This window comes from Zootoca vivipara, chromosome Z, assembly GCF_963506605.1.
Source record: "Zootoca vivipara chromosome Z, rZooViv1.1, whole genome shotgun sequence".
In the NCBI taxonomy this organism is placed as follows: domain Eukaryota; kingdom Metazoa; phylum Chordata; class Lepidosauria; order Squamata; family Lacertidae; genus Zootoca; species Zootoca vivipara.
The window spans coordinates 23087594-23114109 of NC_083294.1; the positions used below are offsets into that span (position 1 = coordinate 23087594).

General features: G+C 43.9%; 1 protein-coding gene across 1 annotated transcript in view; it reads left to right on the forward strand.

The window, feature by feature from the left end:
- TRPC5 (transient receptor potential cation channel subfamily C member 5) overlaps nt 1-26516 on the forward strand; it is a 167827-nt gene that overhangs the window by 84877 nt on the left and 56434 nt on the right. The window contains exon 4 of the mRNA XM_035112475.2: nt 23215-23551. Coding sequence (XP_034968366.1) covers nt 23215-23551 — 337 coding nt within the window. The remainder of the gene's footprint in view (nt 1-23214; nt 23552-26516) is intronic.

Sequence of the window (26516 nt, forward strand, 5' to 3'; positions counted from 1 at the left end):
AACAGTCATGGCTGCCCTCAAAGAATGCTAGTGCAGCCATGAGTTGTCCACAACTGAAATGGGTTTTGAACCGCAGGTAAACTGCTGCAGTCCATATCAAGATACTGAATGGCTTCACATACACTGTAGCTAGAGATACCCTCACAGGCTCAGATAGGAGCTTCATGGAAGAGGCATGCATTAGGAGTCTGAGTGCTCTTTCATTTCTGATTATAAAATGTTTGTTTGGTGCAGACCTTCTGTTTGTGTCTTCCCCAGCTGTTAAAGAGTATTGCACGCATCTCTCTCTCTCTCGCCTCCCTCTCCCCTCCCCCCCCATCTTTCTTGCACAGTGCATGGAGCACAGGAAAAATTGCTATCCCATCAGTTTACTCATAATCAGTAGTGGCTGGTGAGGTGGTTCAGGTGGGGCAAGGTGAGCTTGGCATGGTGCAGTGCATTGTGAAGGAACCACTGTGATGCTTCTGCTGCCATGCACTACACCACACTAACTGAGTCTCACTCCTTCCTCTCAGTAAGTACCAGTGCTCACTGTGCTGGGAAGCCAGCAGAGCAGCCATGCCCCCCACCCATGCCACCTCACCACCTGCTACTCTTCATAATAACAAATAAAATGAATATGCTTAATAGTGCAATTCTATAGGGTCTACTTAGAAGCAAGTCCTGTTAAATTAAATGGGAATTAATCCTGAGTAAATGCATATATGTTTGCAACCATGGTTAATTTATATAATTTATTATCTCAATAACTGGTGCCAGCCACTAACTTAGATGGCTTTTAAAAAGCATTAGACACTGTGTGAAGGTTGGTGTTTTAGTGCCCCACTTGAAGGCTCCCTGGATACATGGCTGTTGTGAGACACAGGATGCTGGACTAGATTGTTGCTCTGGTTTGAGCCAACAGGGCTCTTGCATTCTAGTGGAGGTGTAAATAAGCAGGAGAATTGCTATCTCTGGTACAAGGAAGTAGTTGGGGTTCAGAGCTTCTCAGAGAAAACAACATGCCCTGTGAATGATTCAAGTTATTTCAGCTGTAACCCTCTAGAATTCCTTCCTTGCCTGTGAGCAGATAAGAGAGTGTTGTCTCCAATGTGGGAACAATTCCCTTGGAGGTGCAAGATCTCTGTGTAGCTCCAGATCTACGATTAGTATCCAATTAGCATCAATTGTTTTGAACTTCAGTCAGCTCTAAGAATGTGTGAGAACATTGAAATGCACGTACAGAACATGGCCAGATGGCGCTTCCTGGTCACACTTACAGTTTATTCATGTCTGTGCAACTGTGAAAACAAAGAGTAATTATTCTGAAGTGCTTCTGAACTGTAGACCAGGTATTTAAGATCACGTTAAACATATGCTGTATGATTTCTCTGGGACTTCAGTGGAGCCTGACAGATAAAGTGTAGTGAATCAAAGTTCAGGATCTCATGGGGTGGGGCTTAGTGAAGCCTGGGGAAGTGGGGTCAAGGGGTGGAGCCAATAGGTCAAGGGACAGCTCCTGGCATCTCAGCATGAATATGGGAGCAGAGGTAATAATGAAGTTGTCAGTCAGGGCTCAGCCCTACCCAGACCTCATATCTAAGGCCAGCTGGATCCTCCACTGATCTCCACATTGCCAGTGATACTAAGAAGCCATTGGGTCTGGACATCCCTGCCCCAGGACTGGAGATCCTTACTCCGGTTGCCTGGGCAGCTCTCCTTTGAAATTTACACTTCTCCAATTTCTGCAACCCAAGAAGGCATATAAAAATGTGCTTATTAGTGAAAAGCACATGAGAACATATTTATATTAGTGAAATCTACTTTTTTTTTGGTGGGGGAGATTCTTACAGAAATGCAAGCTTAGGCAAAATGGTGTACAAAACTGCATATATTATGAGGCATGTGTACAGAAACGCAAATGAATTTTCACACAAACTTTTTTTAAAAAGGAAAGATCCACAAATGTATGTGGACATGGAGCAAACTGAGCTTGATTGGAAACATGAGAAACTGAACTGAAAGATTTGTTCACCACTATCCTCAGATCGGTTTCCCAATGGAACAGCCTTGGAATGAGGGCACAGGGACAGCTTTGAGGGGCAAAACTAATTCATGCCCTTAGAGTTAAATGGTTTGGGGGAGTTGATTTGGACATGAAGTGTGTAGTGATAGGACAGCGACAGGGACTTTATTGATTCTAGTCCAGAGTGAGGATGGGAGCTTGTCCAGAGACACTTGCCTCTTAATAGGAATGGTTGCCTGGTGAGAATAGTGATTAGCTTATCACTTGTTGCAGGTCTTGTTGAAGTTGTGATCTATGTCACCTGAGAGCTTGTGCCTCAACTCTTTTTTTTACCTTCGTCCCTGCAAAACACAATTGTCCAATTCTGCTGGTTCCTCCCCATTAGGCACCAGTCAATCTGCATCTATAGTATGGTGTTCAGCTCTGGGTGTCGTAGACCAGGATAGCAGAACTTCAAGCCTGGGGGCAAAACACAGCCCTCAGTCTAGGACTTTCTATATGGCCCTTGGGACTCTCCCTGGGCCACAGCCCTACCAGTCCTGCTTTGTGCCTTCCTTGAAAGTTCTTTTGCCAGGCTAGAATGTGTTTTTGAACTCTCATAATGCTTCTTCCATGCCCAGAAGAAGGGTGTGCGTCCAAGGGAGAGTCTGGGTATCCAGACTTTGTCTGAGTTGGGTGGAAACAGCCCCAGATTGTCCCAGGCTGCTTGGAGCAATCTAGGGCTATTAGGGATTGGGACCTCAGTGGGCAGGGAGATGTCCGCGGGAAGCAGTCACACTGCATTCCCCTGCAGGAATTGTGCTGGAAAAGCAAAGTGCAGAGTGCTCCTTTGGGGGGGGGCTGTGCATAGCAGACCCTTCAAATGTCCTTATTTTCCAGAGATGTCCCTGATTTAGAGAAGCTGTTCCAGTTTCTGATTTGATCCTGTAATGCTTTTCCTTAGGACATCCCTATTTTCATTGGAGAAATGTTGGATGGTATGGTAGGATGTCTCTATTTTCACTGGGAAAAATTTGGAGGGTATGGAGTTATCCAATTTCCGAGCCGTCTGAAGGCAATCCTGTATAGGGATGTTTTTTTAAAAAAAATGTTTAATTTTTTAAAATGTTCTTACATATATGGTGGAAGCTACCCAGAGTAGCTGGGCAACCCAGAAAGATATAAATAGTAAAATAGTATAAATAGTAAAATTGCATGCCCATTCTCCATGTCATTGGAGAAATGTTGGAGGGTATGGCATAGCCCTAGAACACATCCCCTTAAATATGCCTCCATTTCATTGGATGCCAGGATTGGACACTCACCCTTCCTTCCATTCTGAGGAGAGGTGAGGTACAAAAGATTCTTTCTGTGGGTGAGCACAGTGGTGCTTGATATAGGTGTCTTTCCTCCCTTGTATATCAGAGTACTTAATACAGAAGGGGTAGACTCAAAACATTTTGTGGTGCTTTCTATTTTTCTGCTCTGTTTCTGCCCTTTTCTGTTATGCCCCTCCCCACAGCAGCCATTTTGTGCTATGCCACACCCCACAGCAGCCATTTTGTGAGTGGTGACCATAACACTTCCTCAAAATTGCAGTGTGCCCACTGGCCCCAAAAGATTAGTGACTCATGCATTATCATATGCAGCATCCCTTGCAAGACTCAATGGGACAGGGATTCACTAGGGACAGGAATGAGGGACGGACCTTGCTACAAAGCAATATTTAGAGAAAAGGCTTTTGGGTTTTCTTTCTGCTGCTGCTGTTGTTGTTGCTGCTGCTGCTACTTAATTGAATGTTTTGAGTATCGTGCTTCTAATGGTTTGTTAGTTTTTATGCTGTTACCAGTCTTCTGGCACTTTAGATCCATAGGGAGGATACAAATGAACGAAAACATTTACGGTACACACATGGGTACAAAGGCACCACCATGTAGATCACAGCCTGCAGCTGGTGAAGTTCATTTTGATCTGTACAGCACGACAACCTATTATTACAGGGCAATTTATGTTATTATAACACATTTTCAACCAAAATAGCAAACACTTTCATTTGTTTTCCAATTGCAAGACCCAAACCAGTCTATGGCTAGGCTGGTTGTTGCCAGCTTGTCTGGGTACAAAATGGCAGCATGTCAGAATCCTTCTGCTCCCACCTCAGCACAAACATCTACTTAGGTAGTAAATGTTACAGGTAGGTAGCCGTGTTGCTTGAGTTTATCATTTTATTCTAACAAGACTCCTGTCTTGGGCCTCAGACAAGCTCTGCATGAGCCTGATTGGAGGTTGTATGGTTCTGAATACCAGTTGTCAGAAACTGGAAATGAGGAGAGTGCTGGGGCACTTACGGTACATCCTGCTTGTGAGCTTCTAATAGGCTATCCGGTTGAAACAACAAAAAAAAAATCCTTCCAGTAGCACCTTAGAGACCAACTAAGTTTGTCATAGGTATGAGCCTTCGTGTGCATGCACATGAAAGCTCATACCTAAGACAAACTTAATTGGTCTCTAAGGTGCTACTGGAAGGATTTTTTATTTTGTTTAGGTAGTAAATATTATTATTATTATTATTATTATTATTATTATTATTACCACCATTGTTTTTGTTTTATTAAAGCACCATCAATGCACACCAAGTTTTAAAAAGTTTTGTAAGTTGGAAAGACAGGTTCCCTATGCATGCTCTTTTCTTTATCATCTAAACTTCAGCAGTGATGGAAGAGTTGAGAAAGGAGACAAACAGAAAAGCTATGGGTACATATGGTCAGACTGCCCAAGGATTTCAGAATTCTGGGCCAATGAGATTTCTCTAATGACAAATCAAACTATCATGCCCTCTCCATATTTGATGGTTTTAAATTTATTCTCTGAATCTTATAAAGACCTTAAAAATAAGTTCTTTTCTATCTGCCTGTCTCATTTCTCTTCTCGTTTTCGCTTCTTACTTCTGTATGTTTTTAGCCTTGACCTACCTGCAAAATGCACTGAAATTCCTCTGCCCCCATGAAAGAGGTGGAAAAATGACTGCTTTTTTCATAAGCGTGAAGGGTTCGATGGAATTTGTCAGATGGAATTTAGCAGCACAGCACTTTCAGACCCTCTAAGTGTCCCTATTTTCCAGGGACACCCCTGATTTGGAGAAGCCGTCCCTGTTTGTGATTTGATCCCAGAATGTCTCACTTTTTCTTAGGATGTCCCTATTTTCATTGGAGAAATGTTGGAGGGTATGGAGTTATCTGACTCCTGAGCTGCCTGAAGGCAATCCTGTATAGGGAAGGTTTTTTTAAAAAAAATGTTTAATGTCTTATTATGTTTTTATATTTGTTGGAAGCTGCCCAGAGTGGCTGGGGCAACCCAGTAAGATGTGTGGGGTATAAATAGTAAAATTATCATTATGGAATGGGACATCCCTATTTTCATTGGAGAAATGTTGGAGGGAGAAATGTATAGCAGGATAATGTTTAGTGTGAGGATGGGAGCCTTACAAATGTAATGCCCCTATTTTTTTCTGTGAGCTTTTGAAGGATATATTAACGAACTGCTGTGTTTTACTACTACAGACCACAGCAAAATACATTTAAAAAGTGGGTTGCATCTTATTCCCTGGCTCAAAGCAATGACAAGTCCTTGACTTTCCATCAGTAAACCCGAGGGTTATTTTTGTGCATGAAAGACACAGTGTGTGCCAAAAGAGTTTCTATTTCCACATGCCCTGAACTTATTCTTCATGTGTCACTGGCATTTTTTAAAGCCCCCCCCCTTTTTTAAAAAGTGGACCAAAGTGTTCCATAGAAATTCTCCAGCTTCCCTCATGCTCTTTGGGGGATGCTGTACAGCCAGGAGTAGTGCCACACTTGACAGATTCAATGCACCACAGAGCATTGGAATAGCTGGTAAGACTGTCCATATACTGCTAGGGAATATATTTCTCTCTGGTGGTTTTTGTCTTCTTAAATGTCTCCAGCAAAAATTATGGCTCAGGTATTTTATCTTTGGAAGTAAGCCTTGAAATATGCTTTGAAGAGGGGAGGGAAGTAAACAGGGGGGGGGAATGAAAGCAGCAAAAATGTATAACAATCCAACAAAATTTAGTTGGTTTCAAACTGATGTTGTTGCTGTTCTGCCTCTTGAAGTCGGAAATGATATTTTACTCAGTAATCTAGCATCATTCCCCTCCCCCTCCCCAATCCCCATGAAGCACCAGAGAGGAAGCACAATTCAAGACTGGAAATAATGCAAGGCATATTTGTGCAGGATATGATAAAGATTTAGCTCAACTTTGAGGGAACAAATAAATACATTAAGGCAAAAGGGCTATCTTACTATATAATATTCTTGTAAGGGAAAAAATAGTTGTCATGCTGCAGTTAGTGTGGCTTCCACTGGGGGGCCACACCAACAGCAGCATGGCAGCACAACACAAACCGCACCTCAGCGGCACTGGAGGCAGAGGAGAAAGAAAGGGGCCACAAAGAAAGACAGTAGCTGTGGAACTGCCCAGGCCAGTGAGCAGCCTAGGAGACAAGGAGGAGGTATTTGGGAACAGGCAGGAAGATAGTGTGGGGCAGGTTTTTCAAGCCTTCCTGCTCTTCCCCTGTTGTTGTTGTTGTTGTTGTTGCTGCTGCTGCTGCTATAAAAATACTTTGTCTTCTTCATTGCCTTCTCACCTACAGATGGCAGTGGTCCTGCAGGAAGGGGGAAAGGAGAGAAAGGCTTTCTTCTCTTCACACCCACCTCCTGTCAGTGGTGACAGTGGCAGGGAGATATTAGTAAACTGTGGGGTTTGGGATTTGTAGTGGGGTGCATATTTAAACCATGGAACTCACTCCCCAAGGAGGCAGTGAAGGCCATCCACTTGGATGCCTTTAAAAGCAGTTTAGACAGATTCATGGAGGAGAGGCTATGGACAGCTTCTAGCCATGATTAAGACTGGGCGATATATTAATATATCATCCAAAAACTGGTTTGAAGTCTGTATCGTAATAGTATCAGTTTCATAGTGTTTGACCTGGCAATACATTGTGAATCATGATGTGTATATGTGTGTGCATGTGCTCGTGCATGTGTGTGCGCGCAATACAAAAATCAAATTGGGGGGGGGGCGACTTGGGAAGCCAGCCGATGCCTCTTCACAGCTCCATCCTTCTTTCAGACATTATCATATATTGTTATATCATGGTGTTTAGCTGGTGAAATATCACAATGTTGAAAACCAGATATCTCCCAGGCCTAGCCATGATAGCTATGCTCTACCTTGTTGGAGGAAGCAGTGCTTCTGAATTCCAGTTGCTGGAGGCCACATGAAGGGAGAGTACTCTCGTGCTTGGGTCCTGCACGCAGGTTCCCCATAGGCAGCTGCCTGGCCACTGTGAGAGCAGGATTCTGAACTACATGAACCATTGGTCTGATCCAGCAGGCTCTTTGTATGTTCTTAAGAGAGGAAAGGAAGGTCAAAAATCGGCTGGTCTAGAGAGAGGATCAATGAGGAAAGTGTGTGTTGATGCTCAGGGGCTGTTGAACATCTATTGGAAACCTAGAAGAGGGTCTTTTCTATCTATCTGTCCTTTGAAATCCAAATAAATAAGGCAGTTAATATGAATGCAAGATGTGCTTCAAACCTGTTTGCCTCTTTTAAGAATATTGTTATATGGCACCCCAATCTCCACAACCGTGATCAATTTCAGGGGTTTCAGGTACTTGCCTAGGTTTGTGTTTCCTTTGGAAATGAGGCGCAGCAGAGATTGTGGTGTCTTTATGATATATGGCTTATTTACACACACATATATACAACTTGAGACTATGATGCAGGGGCTTCCAACATTACACTCCCAGAGTGTTTTGTTTCTCCCATAGCTGCAGCCTTGGATTCAAACAGTCAGCCCACTTTGTGCTCTTCCTCTCTTCAGCTTGCTGTGTTTAAGAAGAGGAAGAAGAGTTTGGATTTGATATCCCGCTTTATCACTACCCGAAGGAGTCTCAAAGCGGCTAACATTCTCCTTTCCCTTCCTCCCCCACAACAAACACTCTGTGAGGTGAGTGGGGCTGAGAGACTTCAGAGAAGTGTGACTAGCCCAAGGTCACCCAGCAGCTGCATATGGAGGAGCAGAGACGCGAACCCGGTTCCCCAGATTACAAGTCTACACCACACTGTACTGCCACTCTTTTTCTTCCAGCCCATATCATCCACAACTGCAGTCCTAAAACAACTGCCCTCCTTCCAGCTCTACAAACTCTACTTCAAAGGCTTTGTCTTTCTGACAGCTAACGACCAATCTAAAGCAGGCCATCACTGGGCTGGCTCCTGTCTTTCATGTTAACATGCTGAATCCCGTGTCTGGCACCCAGGAATTAGAAAGGGGTTCCAGGAGTTAGAAGGGGACCCTAGGGACCCCACAACCTCATAACAACATGATCGCTTGATCTTATGGACTTTAACTAGTGGAGGAAATAAATATGTGTTCACAGATGCACAACCAACTGATGAAACAAAAGGTTTTGTACTGTGCTGAAATTGCCTTATTTTTATCCACAGCATGCATAAATATATCACAAGCAATTATGTCCCTCCCATCTTGTAAATAATTCATCAAATGCCCTTGGTATATTTGAAATTCATGGTGTGCATCCATCCTGCATAGGGACAGAGCTTCCAGGACCCGAAAGGCAGGGAGATACTGAGCGTTTCATTTTGAATTTTGACATTTATAAACAATATTCTACCAAAATCACTGTAGGGCATATTGTAATATTTCCTGTATAATTAATTCTCCGCCAGTTGCATGAAAAGACAATTTGCCTTCTATGATATATGGAAGCTTTTTTATTTAATGATAAGTATAAACATCTATAAATGTAATGCCTTGCCTTTCCCCTTCCTTGCAAGCTATCTTTTTACACCTGAGCTAAATAGTAGTACTGTATTAATGTATCACTTCGTAAAGGAGTTTATCACTTTGCAAAGTATGTATAGATTTAATACTGTACTAAAAGATCACTGTGGGCAGTATGCCTTTGTTAGGAATAAAATGCTAAAGGGGAGAGACATCCCTTGCAGGGAGTATGTATTGAGAAAGTCCCCAGAGTGCTGCTTCCAGTCAGAGTATGTAATATTGAGTTAGATGGGCAATCTGGCCTGGTATGCTGTAGCTCAGTGGTAGAGCATGTGCTCTGCATATGACAGGGAAATTCAGGAAATAAATAAATAAATAAATAATAAATAATAATGATTTATTTATACCCCGCCCATTTGGCTGGGTTTCCCCAGCCACTCTGGGCAGCTTCCAACAGAAAAATAAAATACAGTAATCTATTAAACATTTAAAGCCTCCCTAAATAGGGCTGCCTTCAAATGTCTTCTAAAAGTCTGGTAGTTGTAATTCTCTTTGACATCTGAAGGGAGCGTGTTCGACAAGGCGGGCGCCACTACCGAGAAGGCCCTCCGCCTAGTTCCCTGCAACTTGGCTTCTTTCAATGAGGGAACCGCCAGAAGGCCCTCGGTGCTGGACCTCAGTGTCCGGGCAAAACGATGGGGATGGAGATACTCCTTCAGGTATACTGGACTGAGGCCATTTAGGGCTTTAAACATTACATATGTTTATGTAATTATCATAATAGAATCACAGATTTGCAAGATACCACAAGGGCTAGTCTAACCCCCTGCAATGCAGGAATCACAACTAAAGAATCCAAGAGAGATGACCATCCAGTCTTTGCTTTAAAACATCCCATGAGGGAGAGTCCACCACTTTCCAAAGGAGTTTGTTCTACTGCATTGATAAACCTAAATTCAATTCCTTTGTGAGAAATCAAAATATGGGCTCCCAGGCCCAGCCATTGCTGAATAGGAGCTCCAGGGCAGGCTTCATTGCACTGGGTCCTTGGCAGTTACCCATGGTTGCCACCTGCTGACACCAGGCTTGTTTGCAAATGCAAAAGCATTTATTAAAATAAGCTTCAGTATGATAGGTTTCACACACACACACACAAAAATCAGTGTAAGTCCTTTCTTCTGCAGCCAAATTGGAATGGTGATCAGGATCATCATTTGCAAATGACAAGGAGACACAACGATCTCGTGGCTCATCTCTTTAGGAAAAGGGTGAGCCAAGGAGACTGATTCATCAGAAGCCCATTAGGGATTTCGGTCAGAGGAATTGTTACGATTCCTGGCTGCAGTGGTGGAGTTCTCATGGCTGCTGTGTTTTTTGTATTGTTTTGTGTGTGCCATAACCCCCTGTTGCTTCCGCACCCCACCACCCACACTGTCCTCTTGCAATAGCCATCAATCTGTCATTTCACAGTTATGATTCACCCAGGCCCAAAATGAGACAGCCTGGACCCCAGACATGGCGAGAACTGCTTACCCGTTTTCGGAGCCATGATATCATTAAGTGCTTTGTCCATGGGGGACAGAAAGGAGGAAGAAAACTAGGCTGCTGTCAACATGATTGCTGGTGTTAGTAATGGCAGGGAGGAAAGAGAAGAAGGTTGGGTTTTATTATATTCAACACACACACACACACACACACACACACACACACAAGTTTAATGCAAGTAGTGTCAAGAGGTGAGGCTGTAGGTCAGGGGCAGAGCACCCACATTGCATATAGAAGGCCCAGGTTCCATCACCAACAGCTCCAGGTAGGAGTGAAAATGCCCCGTGCCCAGAACCATGGAGAGTGACATGGACTGGCTGGATGCAGAGGAGGGGTGGGAGGCACTAACCAGGGGGTTGGTGGTGGGATGACGACGAGTTGTCAGAGGGAGAAGAGAGAGCAGACTGGGAGGAGGAGGTGCCAGAAGCTGAAGAGGTAACAGGGTTTAGTGAGCAGGAAGGGACTGTGGCAGAGTGGTCCCAGAAGCAGAAGCAGGGTGCGGGGGTCAAGAGGCAGTCTGCAGGCAGGTTGCTAAAGAATCCAGGGAGTCTTCCCTGCTCCAGTCTCCCAGATTACATAGAGCAAAGAGAGAGAATACAAAGGAGTCTCAGGTTGCTGGACCCAGGGGAGGAGTCTTAGGGGGCAGTGCAACTGCTTCCTTGGGGCAATACTTACTGGGAAGGGTAACTGTGACCACTAGAACTGAGTTGTTTATTTGAATATAGAGTTAACGTCACTGACATCAGGTGCTTTATTGTTTAATTTCTGACCTATGCCTGACTCCAACTCCTGACAGAGAGCCACTGCCAGTCAGTGTAGGTAATATGAGGTAAATGAACCAATAATCTGACTCGGAATAAGGCATCACCATATGTTCTTATGTTGTTCCTATAAAGTGGGACAAGATGGTAGAACAGGGCCGTCTCAAGCAGGTCGGGCACCCTGGCGCTGAGGCACGGAGATCGCTCCGACGCCCCCGCCCTCGCAGCGTGCAGCATGGCTTCCATGCGGCTTTGCCACGAGCGCCCACCGCCGGCCCGGCACCCTGGCGCCCCGCGCCACCGGGACCTTACCTAGAGCCGGGCCTGTGGTAGAACAACTGTTGGAAAATGGGATTGAACTAGAAACTCTTTTCTCTTTGCATCAGTACTTAGAGTTTTCTACTTGTAATCCAAAGTCCTCCGTCTACCACCCCAAGTCTTCTGGAGTCATAGCACCACATGCATTGACAAGGACTATTTTGAAACAGGGGTGGGGCAAGCTTGTGTGGCCCTGTGACACTGCTCTTACATTATTTCAGTCTGCAGGTTGGAAGATAATAATGTGATCCTCTATAACCTCAGGTGTGTGTGTGTGTGTGTGTGTGTGTGTGTGTGTGTGTGTGTGTGTGTGTGCATATGCCTTACAAACACATATAGCTTTAGTTGTGAAGCACACAGTCTTCTTTTCCTCCCCACTGCCCAACACCACTGCATGTGCTATATCTTTTACTACATTCCTACTGTTAGAGGCAAACAATAAACAAAAAAACCCCAGACAGAATCTTTAAATTAAAAATAATAGACCGAACATTTTAAAAACTCGCTTCAATTCTACCGTAGCAACAGCATAACTACAGGAATAACATTGGGTTTGTTTGCTTCTGTTGCCCTGATGCTAAGGACATTTACTTGGGAATCAGCACCATTTTGTTGCAGAATAAGATAATAAAATGAGCATCTGTAACCAGGCATGCGCCCAGCTGCTTATTCCCTGACTATAAAATGTTTTTAGAAATAGGAATAGGCCAGCTCCCATTGGGCCTCAACATGCAGCCCAGCTGCTTAAGCAGGGCCTATTTGCTGCTGGCCTCGTCATCTGTCCCATTTGAGTGGTGGTTTGGGGGCCTCGTGGGCTACAAGGCCCTGGACCTGAGAGGCACCCCTGTCTCTGCTAGGGATGGGTGAATCTGCCAGTTTGGGTTTCTCTGAGTTCCCTTTTTGGCAATCTTGCCCTCAGTTCCCCACATTTTTACATCAGCTTACAATTTTAAAAAAGTCCTCATGAAAAGACATCAGCATTTTAACACAAATTTACCCTAGTTTCTCCATTTTTGTGTGTAATTTTGCCTGATATACACATTTTTGCAAAGCAATTCTCCTAACATAATGCAGTTCCTATGTTAGTTCATGTGATATGTGCATTTCTATGCATACCTTACCACAGCATATGCACCTTTATACACACTACTTGTCTGCAGAACAGCACTGCAAAATCCAGAAAAGTGCCAGATTTCAAAGGGCAGCTGCATTTTGGTTTGCAGATTATTTCAGGAAGAAAAAATTAGATTTGCCTTTAAATGTCAACTGAATCAAAATTCTTCCCCATCTCTAGTCTTCACCTACCTTTTCTCTTTCCTCCTAAGATGAACCAGCATGAAATGGATATCGGCAATAAATTAAGGACATTTAAATGTAATCACAACTGTAGAAATTTAGGGCCTGCAAATCCCTATATTTGGCTCAAGATATTCATTGAGAGTGGAACCTTCCCAACCCTATAAAGATAAGATTCATTTACCTGCCAATAGTCTATATCAGGCACCCCCAAACTTCGGCCCTCCAGATGTTTTGGACTACAATTCCCATCTTCCCCGATCACTAGTCCTGTTAGCTAGGGATCATGAGAGTTGTAGGCCAAAACATTTGGAGGGCCGCAGTTTGGGGATGCCTGGTCTATACTATACTGGCTTTTGAAGCAGGTTGCGTTAAAAAAATTAAAAAGGGGAGAGAATGCATGATTATACAATGGACCAAGTTGAGCTTATTAAAAAACTGTTGCAATTGTAACACAAGACTAGATGGAACCTCCATGCCCAGGAGCAATATACCTCTGGATAATATTTTTAAAGCAGCAGACACAGGAGAAAACTATCATCTTCTTGTCCAACTTGTTGGCTTTGGGGAGATAGCTGGTTACAATGCTACTAGACATGATGCTGGAAGAGATGGGCCTTTGCTCTGAAGTGGCAGGGCTCTTTCTCATCCACCTATTAATAGTCAGCAAAAGTTACTATCTGGATAGTTGGCTACAGGAAAGATGGAAGTGGAGCAGCACTCTCAAAACCCATGAAGATGCAGGCACAATGGAATCCAGAACTACCTGCCCCCCCCAACCTGGTGCCCTCTAGATGTCATTTGACTCAACTCACACCAGCACTAGCCAGCATGGCAGGGATGAAGTTATACAGCAATAGTTCTGCAGCATCTCAAGGGCACCAGGTTGGGGGAAGGCAGATTCCCCTCACCTCATCTTCAGGATTCAGCTTTTTTCTCAGGTTCTCCAGGGAGGGACTGAATCTCAGTATCAGGTGCCATGAGGTATCCAACAACGACCATACTCGGATTAGACTCATGAAATTAATGGACATGGCTAATTTAGGGACATCAATTTCAGTGGGGCTACTCCTAAGTATAATTGAGTATAATTCAAGTATAATTGAATGCAACCTGGGCTTTTACCACTTGGCTGATAGCAATTTTACCATGCAGCATAGCTGCCAAGTCTCCTGTTTTTCACGGGAAACCCCCGTATTTTAAACAGTTTCCCGATGGCAGCCCGGATTGAAAAAAATCCTGTAAATCCCTCGGATTTCTTACGTGCCAGGGAGGCTCCATTTTGGGTCCTGGCGTCACCCAATTTTCGGTGCCCATACATGGGTAGCGCAGCACCGGAAGTCGCTTCTACGCATATCCGGACATGCGTAGAAGCGACCTCCAGTGCCACACTACCTATGTATGGGCACCGGAAATTGGGTGGCGCTGGCACCGGAAGTTGCTTCTACACATGTCCGGACATGCATAGAAGTGGCTTCCGGTGCCGCGCCGCTGCTGATCCCGCATTTTTCGGTGGGAGAGTTGGCAGCTATGCCATGCAGTCTTCCTGCCACTCTCCCTACCGATCATGCTCCACCCTGAAACTGGGAGAAGCAGTATGTGGGGAGCAGGGGGAAGGGGTGGAATCAGAAGCAGACTTCTACTGGGACAGGATATATGTCCATCAAGTCCATTATTGTCCACTCGGACAGCAGTTTTCCAGAGTCTCAGGTGCAGGTCTTTGCCATCAACTGCTCCCTCGTCCTTTTAACTGGAGGTGACCTCCTGCCTATAAAGCATATTCTCTTCCTCTGAGCTACACTTCCTTATCAACTCTAGTTCATCCCTGTGCATGTTAACACATACATGTGCATGCACCCCAAAGTATCATTTCAATGTACAAGAAAATAAGGACCATTTCCTTGGTATATAGGAACAATTGGAGCACATGCATTAGTAGAACATGTTGTTCAAATTCAGATTGGGTTAGCCTCTCTTTCCTGTTGGAAGGCTAATGCATAAGAGGCTGCCTGCTGTGATTTGTGAGTCAGTTCCAAGAAAACAGTGTTTTGAGAAAATATTACAGGAAACAACAAGGTATTGGGGCAGAAGTATTCGACGATGTTAGCCTTCATCTCATTTAAATAGCAAGCAAATGGGTTGTGCAGAGTTTTCAATAGCACTCATGATTCTTTGAGCAATGCTTCCAACTGTCATCTTCAGGAGTGAACAATGCTAATTTTGTTGATATTTATTTATTTATTTAGTAATTTGGTTAAAGAATAAAAGGAGAATTCCCTGGATGCTTAGATTCAAGTTTTGGAGCAGGCACTCTTTGGTGAGAGAGAGCACCTTAAGAAATTTAAAATCACAAAACATGCAACAAAGTAAAGTATGGAAATATAGGTTATTACACCTTTAAAATATCCTCTTCTAGGTTCTTTCCTAAGTTTCCAACTTTCCTTGGCAAAGAAAACATTTTTGGTAAGTTAAAAATGGTTTACTTACAAACTCTTCAAATGTCAGATTCATGTGCTTTTCCATACAGCACCAAGAAAAGACAGGCAGTACAAGTTTCAAAAATGGAAAGAGTTTCTAAATTATGTTTATAGAAACACAAAGATGGCTTGCTAATCTGGTTCTTTGAGAAACCAGTCCAGACATCCATACTGGTTGGTTCACATTGTGGAAAAAGGCTTTAGTAACCCTTCCTCCCAAGGTGAGGTTTGTTAGCTATGTAGGCCTGACAAGATAGCTTACACTATTGTCTTAACACCTTCATGTATTAATTTAAGCATGTTGAATAAATGAGGCTGGATATATCCCACATATTTTTGTTTTAAGCTTTAGGTTAGTACTCGGTCTTAGCTCTAAAGCTGTGAAATCAGGGAAGTCTTTACGGTCTTCATTATTCTTTGCAGTCTTTCCTCCTCCGAGGAGCCATTTTCACACGTTACAAAACACTGTGAGGCATGAAGGACTCTAAGGTAGATTAATACTTTCACAATTGATGTGTGTAATGCATCCTGATGGCCTCAGGGGCACACGAAACATTTGGCTTGTCTTGGAACAGTTTGAATAAGAGGAAAGGACCATTTATTATCCACAATTTCACTACCAGAACAGGGCATGGAAGGAAATGTTATAAGTTTCACATAATGAGGAGATTTTGAATAATGAAAGTTTAGGCTTATCACTTTTTATTTCATTTTAAAAGAAGTATATGCTGCCTCTAATTAAAATAATATCATGGGCAATGCACAATAAAACAATTTAATACAAAACAAAACAACATTTCAAAGACAATTCAATGTACAGTGAAAACAACACAATAAAAACAATATATAGCATTTACGGTAGACAGGAATCATTCATTAGTACCAGCGGGCAGAGAAAGCTTAAGGATGAGCAAATCTGTAAATTTTGTTTTTTCTCAGTTTTTACAATATTGTGTTCAGTTCTCTACATTTCCCCATTAGTTTGTGATTTTTTTTAAAGTCCTCCTGAAAATTCATAGCATTTCAGTAAGAATTTATCCTGTTGTGCTTGTTTTTTGCATGCAGTTGCACGTTTTAAAGAGCACCAATAATAAAAACATAATAAAAAGCAAAACTACAGACAGGGCCGGCTCTAGGTAGAGTCCCGGTGGCGCGGTGCACCAGGGGGCCGGGCTGGTAGGCGGGGCGCTTCGCTGCAAAGCCGCACGGAAACCATGCCGCGCCCTGCGAGGGCAGGGGCGCCAGAGCGATCTCCGCCCCTCAGCGCCAGGGCACCCGACCTGCTCGAGACTGCCCTGGCTACAGACAGTATAATAATAAAACAATCATAACAACACACACACACACACACAGAGAGAGAGAGAGAGAGAGAGAGAGAGAGAGAGAGAGAGAGAGAGAGAGAGAGAGAGAGAGAGAGAGAGAGAGCCTTAACAGGCCATATATTATTTAATGGCCAAAGGGCCTAGTAAAGAGGAATGTTTTTGCCTGGTGCCTAAAGACATGTGATGAAGGTGCCAGGTGAACCTCTCTGGAGAGAGCATTCCACAGTTAGGGAGCCACCACAAGAAAAAAAACACCGTTCTCATGTTGATACCCTACAAACCCCTCAGGGAGGAGGGACACAGAGAAGGGCCTCAGATGACAAGCACAGGGTCCATGACAGTTTGTATGGGGAGAGGCAGCCCTTAAAGTATTGAGGTCCTGAGCCATTTCAGATTATATACCCCTGATTTTCACTTCCCACTGTTCATAGCCCAGCATGCTAGATTTCCATTTAAAAGAATCACTCAATATCGTCACCCAAGTTCACAATTCTTAGGTCACAACTAAGAAAAGCTGCATATAAGCAAAAGTTTTACAGGCTCTGGATTCAAGATTCAAAACTTCCTCATTTCTGTGATTACCTAATTATTACCAACACCAGTTCTTACTACTCTCAGGACTTGTTCACACTTCACTTGCCCCATGCCTGGAAAGCATGGGTCCAAGTGGTTTTCCATTTGCCTCCCCACCCCCTATGATTTCCCCTGGAAAACACGCTTTTTACCACTGACCTCAGAACAAACATCAATCTGCGGAAAACGCAAAGGATGTTTGTTCCAATTCATTAGTAAAGAGTGGCTTTCTCCAGGGGAAAATGGCGGGGCAAGTAGAAATGTGAATGAGATCTCACAGATTTTCCTCTAATAAGTCTTATGCCATGCCCTGGCACCTAATTATTTGATCAGCATTACTCAGTTTATCTTAGCAACTGGTCTCTCAGGAACTTTCGCTTCCCTTTTTCTTCTCCTAGCCCTTCTAGTTTCACTTTGCATTTCAGCCTTCTCCTTTGTAAGCTGTCAGGGACTGGGCAGAGGAGGAATGGTGGAGACAGCCTCTCCATCCTGCCCCTTCCAGGGAGGAGGAAGAGGAAGACAGTTTAGATTTACAACAGGGGTTTGCTGGAGATCACAGCTCAGAGGCAGATGAGGGGGGAAGTTGGGGAATAATGGGAGAGGAGGAGGAGGAAGAACCAGAGCAGCAGCTGGCTGATACATTGTCATTAGAAAGTATCCCAGACCCTCCATTTCCCAGAACCCGGTGAGCCTTAAAAGTAGGAAAGCAAAGAGCTCAAAGACAGAGGGCATGTAGCAGCACCCGTAGAAGAGATGATGAGAATGAGGAATGAGGAAGTGGGAGAGACGGGGGTGGAGATTCACTGGGGACAGCACCATTCTCTAAAAGGCTGGGTTCTACAGCCTCTCTCTGTAAAGTTTGAAATAAAAAAGGACGGTAACAAACCTTTCCTTGTCTTTATACTTTCCTGGGCAACCAGGTGGGAGCCGCTGACAGCATCCTGACACAAGCACTTAAAGATGTAAGCAATTAAATCAATCTTGTAATAATCCAACAGTCCCCCTGAATAGTTCAATTAATAAAACCATTTCCCCCTCTCTGACTTTTCCGAAGTCTAAAGTACCTGTAATATTATCCCATGCCTCTATGAAATTGCTGTCCTATATGCTATGCAGAACATATATCCATCTGCCGAAGTATACTGCATACCACCTATAAAACGTTTAGCTCCAAGACTCCAACAATATCACCAGCGTACTGAAGAGTCTACCAAATTGCCCTTCTTGAAAAGATATCTCAAAAACTAAAAGTATCTGAAGGGTAGGGCTCCAATGATCATTGGTTGTTGTTTTTCTATATGACATGGTTTTATTTCTTATATGAATATTGAGGTACATAGTCTTTCTGTGCCAGCAGTATGTACAAACATTTGGCTTATCTAAAACTTTATAGAACCTTTAATCTTAATATTGATGGAGCTCAGAGGTGGAGAATGATTTCATTTTTATATAGCTTTATTATTTGTAATGGGGAGCTTTGTATGAGTTAATACATTATTGTTACTCCTTTGGTGATGCACTGCATCTTTGAACTTTTGTCATTCCAGGCTATGGTGCTTTATGGTTTACATTTTAAATTCTTTGCTTTCTTTCTCTTTGCACTTAAAAAAAAATACAAATCCATTTTAAATTAAACTGCATGCCTCCTACAAAATCATTAACCCCAAAATTCCAAAGGCATCATCAACATACAGAGGGTACCATTCTCTCAACTTCCTTTTGACCACTCTTAGTGGCTTCATATGGATGTTGAACAGCATTGTGGATAAGTTGGTTACCTTCAGCATCCCACAGCATAACTGCCAAGGGGTCATAAAAATCACCCATGGTTGCTCTCTGAAACCAGTTTTATAAAAAGGAGAGAAGGCACTGTAACACAGTGCTTCAATCTCTCATCCCACAACAGGTGGTCCAGGAGGATACCATCAAAAGCTGATGAGATAGCAAGAGTAACAGTTTTGAACTCCCCATGTCCCTCTCCCAGCAAAGGTCATCCATCAGGGAAACCAAGGCCCATCCCATCCCCAATCTGGGTATGAACCCAAAGAGAAATGGATCTCAATCAGAGATGGAAAACCTCTAGTCTGTAGGCCAGATTCAAGATGCCTTCCTGGCATCTTGATTTGTCCTGTCCTGCCCTACCTAACTGCACCTATGATATAATATGATGTCAGGTGTGGGGCAGGTAAAGTCACGTCTGTAGAAGAACAATCGGGAATCTGAGAATGCACTGAATTCTAAACCTCCCTATTCCCAATGATTCTGTTGCAGTCACCCACCATGGCTTTGCTTGCTTCACCCATTGTGTTTTCATAGTTTATAGATCAGGGAAGTAATACCCTGAGAAGTGTCACGGTCTGCCAAATGATAAGCAATATCTTGAGCTGTATATTACGAGGTCTGTGCCAAGACACCTGTGTTTGCAAAGATCTTCAGCAGCACCAGAAAATGCCTTGCCTCTTCCGTGATTTTTCAGCTCCCTTTAGCAGAGGATGCTCACTTATTCATAAAGATTCCCTAACTCTCAGTTGCCCTCAATTTTATCAAAGTGATGTCACCACATGGCCAAATATGATAGGCTGTGTGGTGTTCTGAAGTTACCCTGAAGGAACACGTGGGAAGAAAACTAATTGCAATAGAAGTAGGAGAAACCATGACACCAAGCGTGACCTTTTAAATCATGACTATTCGCACAGAAGAAGGACATTACTTGCAGTGGAGTAGTACAAAGCCACCTCCTAGACCAGTCTTACCTAAGTGAGTGTCTGCCATAAATTTTGCTCAACAATTTCCATGCACGGTAGCCAACATGGGCAATGACCAGGAATCATGGAGTCCACCCAGTTCTAAACACTTGGATTCTGAGTTCAGATTTGCATAACCACACAAATCTCACAATCTCTACAATGAACCTCTTTTTGTATGTACCTACAAGCATATGCCAAGGAGGGGACCTGCTTTCTAATGAGCCCTATGATGATCCTTCCATGTATGGTCATTGCATCTGCAGAAGGTTGGATCATAGCCTAAGGCTGGTGGTTTTCTGTTTTTCATTTGGGGAAAAGGGGGTTTAGGAATTTCTGGGTTACCAAAATTTTTGATTTCTACCCCAAATTCCTTTCAGTTAAACTATTGTGATGGACAGTGAAATATTATTTTCCTTATCCTTGATGTTTTTCTTTCCTTGTTGTAAAGTGTTGTTCGGGAAAATCAAAAAGATGTAAAGATAGGGAGATACAAACAAACATTACAAAACTATTACCGGATTATACACTTTAATATATTTTCCTTGATCTTGGTTCTTGAAATTGCAAGCATAAGAAAAGTGTTGTGGAGGGAGCTGAGTTTCCCTATAATTTTTTGCCCAAAATGTCATGGCTTAACAGATTTGCCTAGCCTTCTAACACAGCCTGATAATAAAGAAAAGATGGTGCTGGTAGCTGCTTTGATACAGGGTGAAAGTACATCATCTCCTCACTGCTGATTATTGAACATGTATAATTAATGCTTCATCATTTCATTGTCGCTTAAAAGAAAAAGAAGAAAGGGCTAGGGATGCAAATGTAACTGTGGCTATAACAAAATGCAGTTTGCCCAAAGCATGATTGATGGAGGAAATATAAAATGAAGTATGCTCAGCATTTTTTAGTGCTTACGCTATGTCCTCCTTATTTCCTCTGCGCAAAATATTCAGCTTATAGTGAAGCCTGACCCATATGGCAGATTCACGTGAAGAATAATAGATGTGATGTTTGCAGTCATTCTTCCTTTTCCACGGCAAATGAGGAAAAATTATAGAACAGTATGAAAATCATGTTCAGAACTGACAGTGTTGGGAATAACACCAAAAGCATCAGCAGCACATTGGCTTATGACCACAAGAGAAGAGGCAGACATGCAGGGTAGTGGGGTGATACCATAGTATTCTCAGGCCTGTGGCTCTGGGGCCAGCGCCAGGTTTTATCATTAACATGACATGCAAAGGCTTATTTCAAGAAAGAACTGTGTGTGGGATCATAGGTTTGTCTGCAAAACACACCCCAACTTTTCAAAGCTCTTTCCCTATAACCCAAAGGCACGTGGCTTTGATGTGGAACAGAGCAAGCTGTCTCAGACTAAGTCAGACCAAAGGTCCATCTAGCTTAGTATTGTATACTCTAACCAGCAGGAGCTCTCCAGGGTTTCTGAAATGGGACACACCCACTCCTACTTTGACACGAGTGCTCCAGTTGGAGAACATCCTTTATCAAAGGTGTCATGGGCTTTGAAGAAACTCGATCTCAAGACGCAAGGGAGAACTTGGCAAATCCACACCGTGATGAACTCCCGCCTGGAAACTAATGTCCCCATTGTGGAAGGACGTGTGGATCCAGAATTGGCCTCCACAGTCACTTACGGACCCATTGTTAAGATTGTCTTATGGAAGACAATCTTACTCGGCTACGAGTGATCGCCAAAGAAGAAGAAGAAGAAGCTCAGAGCCCCACATAATATCATAGAATTGTAGAGTTGGAAGGGACCATGTGGGTTATCTAGTTCAACCCCCTGCAATGCAGGAATCATTTGCCCAACATGAGGCTCAAACCCACAACCCTTGAGTTGTTGTTGTTGTTGTTGTTTAGTCGTGTCCGACTCTTCGTGACCCCATGGACCAGAGCACGCCAGGCACTCCTGTCTTTCACTGCCTCCCGCAGTTTGGTCAAACTCATGTTGGTAGCTTCGAGAACACTGTCCAACCATCTCGTCCTCTGTTGTCCCCTTCTCCTTGGGCCCTCAATCTTTCCCAGCAGCAGGGTCTTTTCCAGGGAGACTTCTCTTCTCATGAGGTGGGTTATGCTGTACCAACTGAGCTATCCCAGCAGTCTATGAGCTGAGTGTGGAGGAATATAAGCAGCCCCCTCCTAGGGGCCCGCTCTAGGTCAGCCCCCCCTCCCAAGGCACTGTGTCAATGACTCTGAGATTTTTAGTAGAAAATGCAAAACTTGGAAAGCTTCTCATATGGTTGAAATAACCCTGCTTAAGTTGCCTTTGTGATGGCTTTCATTTTATGGTGATTTCATGCACTCTTTTTTCCTTAATATTATGCCCTTTGGTTTAAAAACAATGTGTCATGATATTTAAATGAAAGCCTACTGCCAGTGACGGCCCAGAATCATGCAACTTAAGTCAATAGAGGGTGTCATTTAATGACTAGAGAGTAATTCAATTGCTTTCCTGCTGTGATGTGCATATTTAGTGACTACTGCTGTTCTTGGGAGTGGGGTGGGGCAATATCACTGTTGCTCATGGCACCTTTTGGTACATTTTCTCAGTAAGACCGAGATAAAAGTTTGATTAAAAGTTTAAGTAGCTATGGTTTGGTTTGGTTTTTTCCCCTAATGGCTCTTCCTCTGGGTTAGCACAAACTAGAAAAGGAAGCAAGATCTTGAAAGGATTTCCTGCTTGAAATATGAACCCCCTTAAGTTTTAGTAGCAAAGCCAAGTCTGTAAAATGAAATCATTTTACTGAGGACAGATGCAGGGAGAAGAATTGTAGAAGAGTCACATACACCTGCTGTTGCGGGTGACACAATCTATGTGGCCATGTGCCCTGCTTTACAGAGTACAGACCTCTATTTCAACAGCTGTCAAGCTCAGTCCTATATTGGAAAAGGGCTCTTTGGTTCCAGGAAAAGAACTCTAAGAAGGGAAACCCAAACCCCCGAAGCTGCCCATCTGTAATTAGCACTTGGACAACAGACTGAGCAGGCACTCAGTAGGTCATCATGGCATCCATACTGGAAAAAGGGTAGTGGGGAGGTGGGGGGAGAAGAAAACAGTGCAGGCTGGAGTCTCTGCCTACATGGGCATCTGTGTTGAAAACACATCCAACACATGGAGGAGAGGGCTATCAATGACTACTAGCCACAATGGCTATCCTCTGCTGCCACAGTTGGAGGAAGCAATGCTTCTGAGCACCAGTTGCTGGAAACCACAGGAGGGGAGAGTACTCTTGTGCTCATCATCCAGAAAATCTCTTCTTTCATTCTTGTGCTTATCCCTTGCTTTCCCTCTTTGCAATGTTTCTGTTTCAGATTCTCCCTTTCTCTTTCCTCTTTTTCTCTCCAGTTTGTTGCCCAGCCCAACTGCCAGCAGCTGCTAGCGACGCTTTGGTATGATGGCTTTCCCGGATGGCGGCGAAAGCATTGGGTGGTCAAGCTCTTGACATGCATCACCATTGGACTGCTGTTTCCCGTGCTTTCTGTGGCCTACTTGATTGCCCCTAAGAGCAGGCTGGGACTGTTCATCAAAAAGCCATTTATAAAGTTTATCTGCCACACTGGCTCCTACCTTACCTTTCTCTTCATGCTCCTACTGGCATCGCAGCACATTGTCAGGACTGACCTCCACATGCAGGGACCTCCTCCAACCATCGTTGAATGGATGATCCTCCCCTGGGTTCTAGGTAAACCACTGAATGCAAAAGCATGTGAGGGTTGATGGGATTTGAATGCAGATTAATTTGGTTTGGGGTGCTGTTTCCATGCAAATAGGTGTAGCACCATAATTTCCAAATCAGTAGCTGTTGTCTCTTCTGCAGGTGAAAAATGGTCAAATAGTCTCCTGGATTTAGCCTTTCCCCCCTGTTTTTGCTACCAGTTTGGGATGGGGATGAGGGAAGAAGATAGGTATAATTTTTCTTTTCTTTTCCTCATTTGTCATTAGTTTGTGCTTCTGATTAGGGTTAGCCAGATGGTACAAGTGAGTTAAAATATTTATAGGGGCAGCAGTGAAATGGTGTACACTACAGTTTGTGAGGCACACTCTTCACTGTCACACTTTGGGGAAGCACTGTGACAGAGCACATGTTTCACGTTCAAAAGGTCCCTGGTCCATTCCCTCACAGCTAATAACCATGAGTAATGAGTAAGATCTCTGGAGAGCTTCTGCCAGTCAGAGGAGCCAATGCTGGGCTAGATAGCTTATACCTGAAGGAAGGATTTAACGGTGAAGTCTCTAGGTGCAACAGAATGCCCTAGATCAAACCTGTCTTTGATTTCTGAGCCTGAACACATGGCTGCAATACAAGAGAAAATAGCTATTTACAATCTTTGAGTTATTTAGCTTATTCTCTATGTTTATTCAAATGTTATTCTCAATATTATATTTTTTGTCGGGAGTGGGAAATTTGTGGCCCTCCAGATGTTGCTGAAATACAGCTCCCATCATCCTTGACAACTGTCTAACAACACCTAGAAAACTATTGGAATCTGCTGATTTTTAAAGTGCCACCAGCCCGTTAAGTACGCTTCTGTATTTGGGAAAGGAAATGAGCTAAGGTATTTTGAACCTGGGATGGGAAACCTGCAGCCCTCCAGATGTTGCTGGGCAATCCCCCCTCAGTCCTAAGCTATTGGCCAGGCTGGCTGGGACTGATGGCAGATGGAGTCTAGCAACCTATAGAGCCCCACAGGCTCCCCATCCCTTCTTTAGGCAAACAGATACTGTATTTCACCGCATAATGATTGCATTTTTGTGCTGATTTTTCCTTTCCGGGGGGGGGGGGGGGGATGCGACTATTATGCAGTGAATTACGTGTTGGAGGCAGAGGGACAGATTGGGGATGGGTGGCAGAGGTGGTTGCTCAACCGCTGCTTCCCCCCTTCTTGGCTGGGTCCCAGAGCACAAGCCCAAGGTTAGCGGCAGCAGAGACAGCAGCAGCAACTTTCTCAGCCGCGCCTCCTCCTGCTACCTCTGCTCAGGCAGGCGGGCGTGAGCAGGCTTCTTGGCTGGGTCCAGGCCAAGGCCAGAGTGCACGGTGAGAGCCAAGGGCACTGGTTTAAAACAGGAGCCCCTCGGCCAAGCTGCCTCCTTGCCTCTCAACTCAGTGCGGCCCAAGGTGGCTGGCTGCAAGGGCAGCAGGAGCCCAGGCCTGGCATTGCCTTGCCTTGCCTCCTCCAGATACTGTACCTCCGCTCAGGACCCAGACTCCCAACCTCACTGCCTCGGGAGCCCCCATGCTGACCCCCATCTCACCTCACAATTTCCCCTGCGACTATTATGATGGGAAATGCCCTGGGACCGATTTCAGGGTCTGAAAAAGGGGTGTGTGACTATTACACGGTGGCGACCAGTATGCAGTGAAATAAGGTTGATACATTTGCACAGGTGCTGTTTCCAAGGGCTGCACCTAGAAAACCAGCAAAGAACATGCTGGGTTGGCACAGTGGCATTCTGTGCCTAACAGAAGCCTGCAAACAAACTGTAGGGGAAAGTTTACTCCCCTTTGTCTCAAGCTTTCCCTGTAGGAGATTTTTCCCTACAGGTGCATCCTTTGAAAACAGCTCCTCTGCAGATGGATGGAGACCATCACGCTCACTTAAAATAACTCATCATAATAATTCTGGCAAAGGTCAAATAATGGAATGATAATGGATGTTGTTTTAACTAAAGCTCTCAAAAACATTTTACTGGGTGAGCTGGATGATTCAAGTGGGCAAAGTGGGGAGGGTTTTTGTTTTGTTTTTCCTTTTCTTCCAATGATTTTTCTTATGTCCACTTCAACCTATATGAAGCACTCGTCAAATATTAAGAGTCAAAAGCTAAGCTTTCTCAGGGATGAAGTGCTAGATGGTGACACTGTCTCTTTTTGTCCTGCTGCTCTTTATCAGGGGATTAGCTTAATTGGGATGAGCTTGGCAAATAAGCATGCTTCCATAAACACACATATTTCTTCCCCTCTTTCAGGTTAAGCTGCCCTGACCTCAAAGCAGCTGTGGGCATATAGGAGAACTCAAGCTATGAGGAAAACATATCCAGTCATTAGCTCCTGGACTATTAGCATCATGGATGATTAGCAAGCTTTCAGCCTAAGAAAGAATGCTCTCCCAGCATTATTAGAATGTTCCAGCAGCGGCACTTTTATTTGGTGGACATAACAGTCAGCCACATATGGATTTCCAGCTTATTTCATGCACTTCATGAACCTTTACGCAGGAAACACAGAGGGTTGCTAGACAATTTGACAGATTCAGTCTCCTTGCTGCTACACTAAACTACATCAGTGAAGAAAATGTACTGTAGATTGTGGCTGCAATTTGATGTCACTGTAAGCCATAGTCTGTTGTGACAGGAACAAGCCTAGCCTTACCACGACTGCAAAAAGAGGTTAAGAATGCCTCTGAGTCTCTACCTCTGCTATGAAAAAAGCTGCCTGTGAATAAGAGTCAGGCTATCAGGAGCTTGTGAACAGGACTAGTAAACAGGGGTGTTTGCAAGGGCATTTAGTAGTGGAGTTGGAGAGGTGAGGCCCCAAGTGCTGCATCATGGTGTACGTAAGAACAAGAGGCATGAATGGTGAGGGAGCTGCTGCAGTGACCTGCAGCACCTGTGCCATGTTTCTTTTCTTGCCTGAGCATGTACGAAGCTAT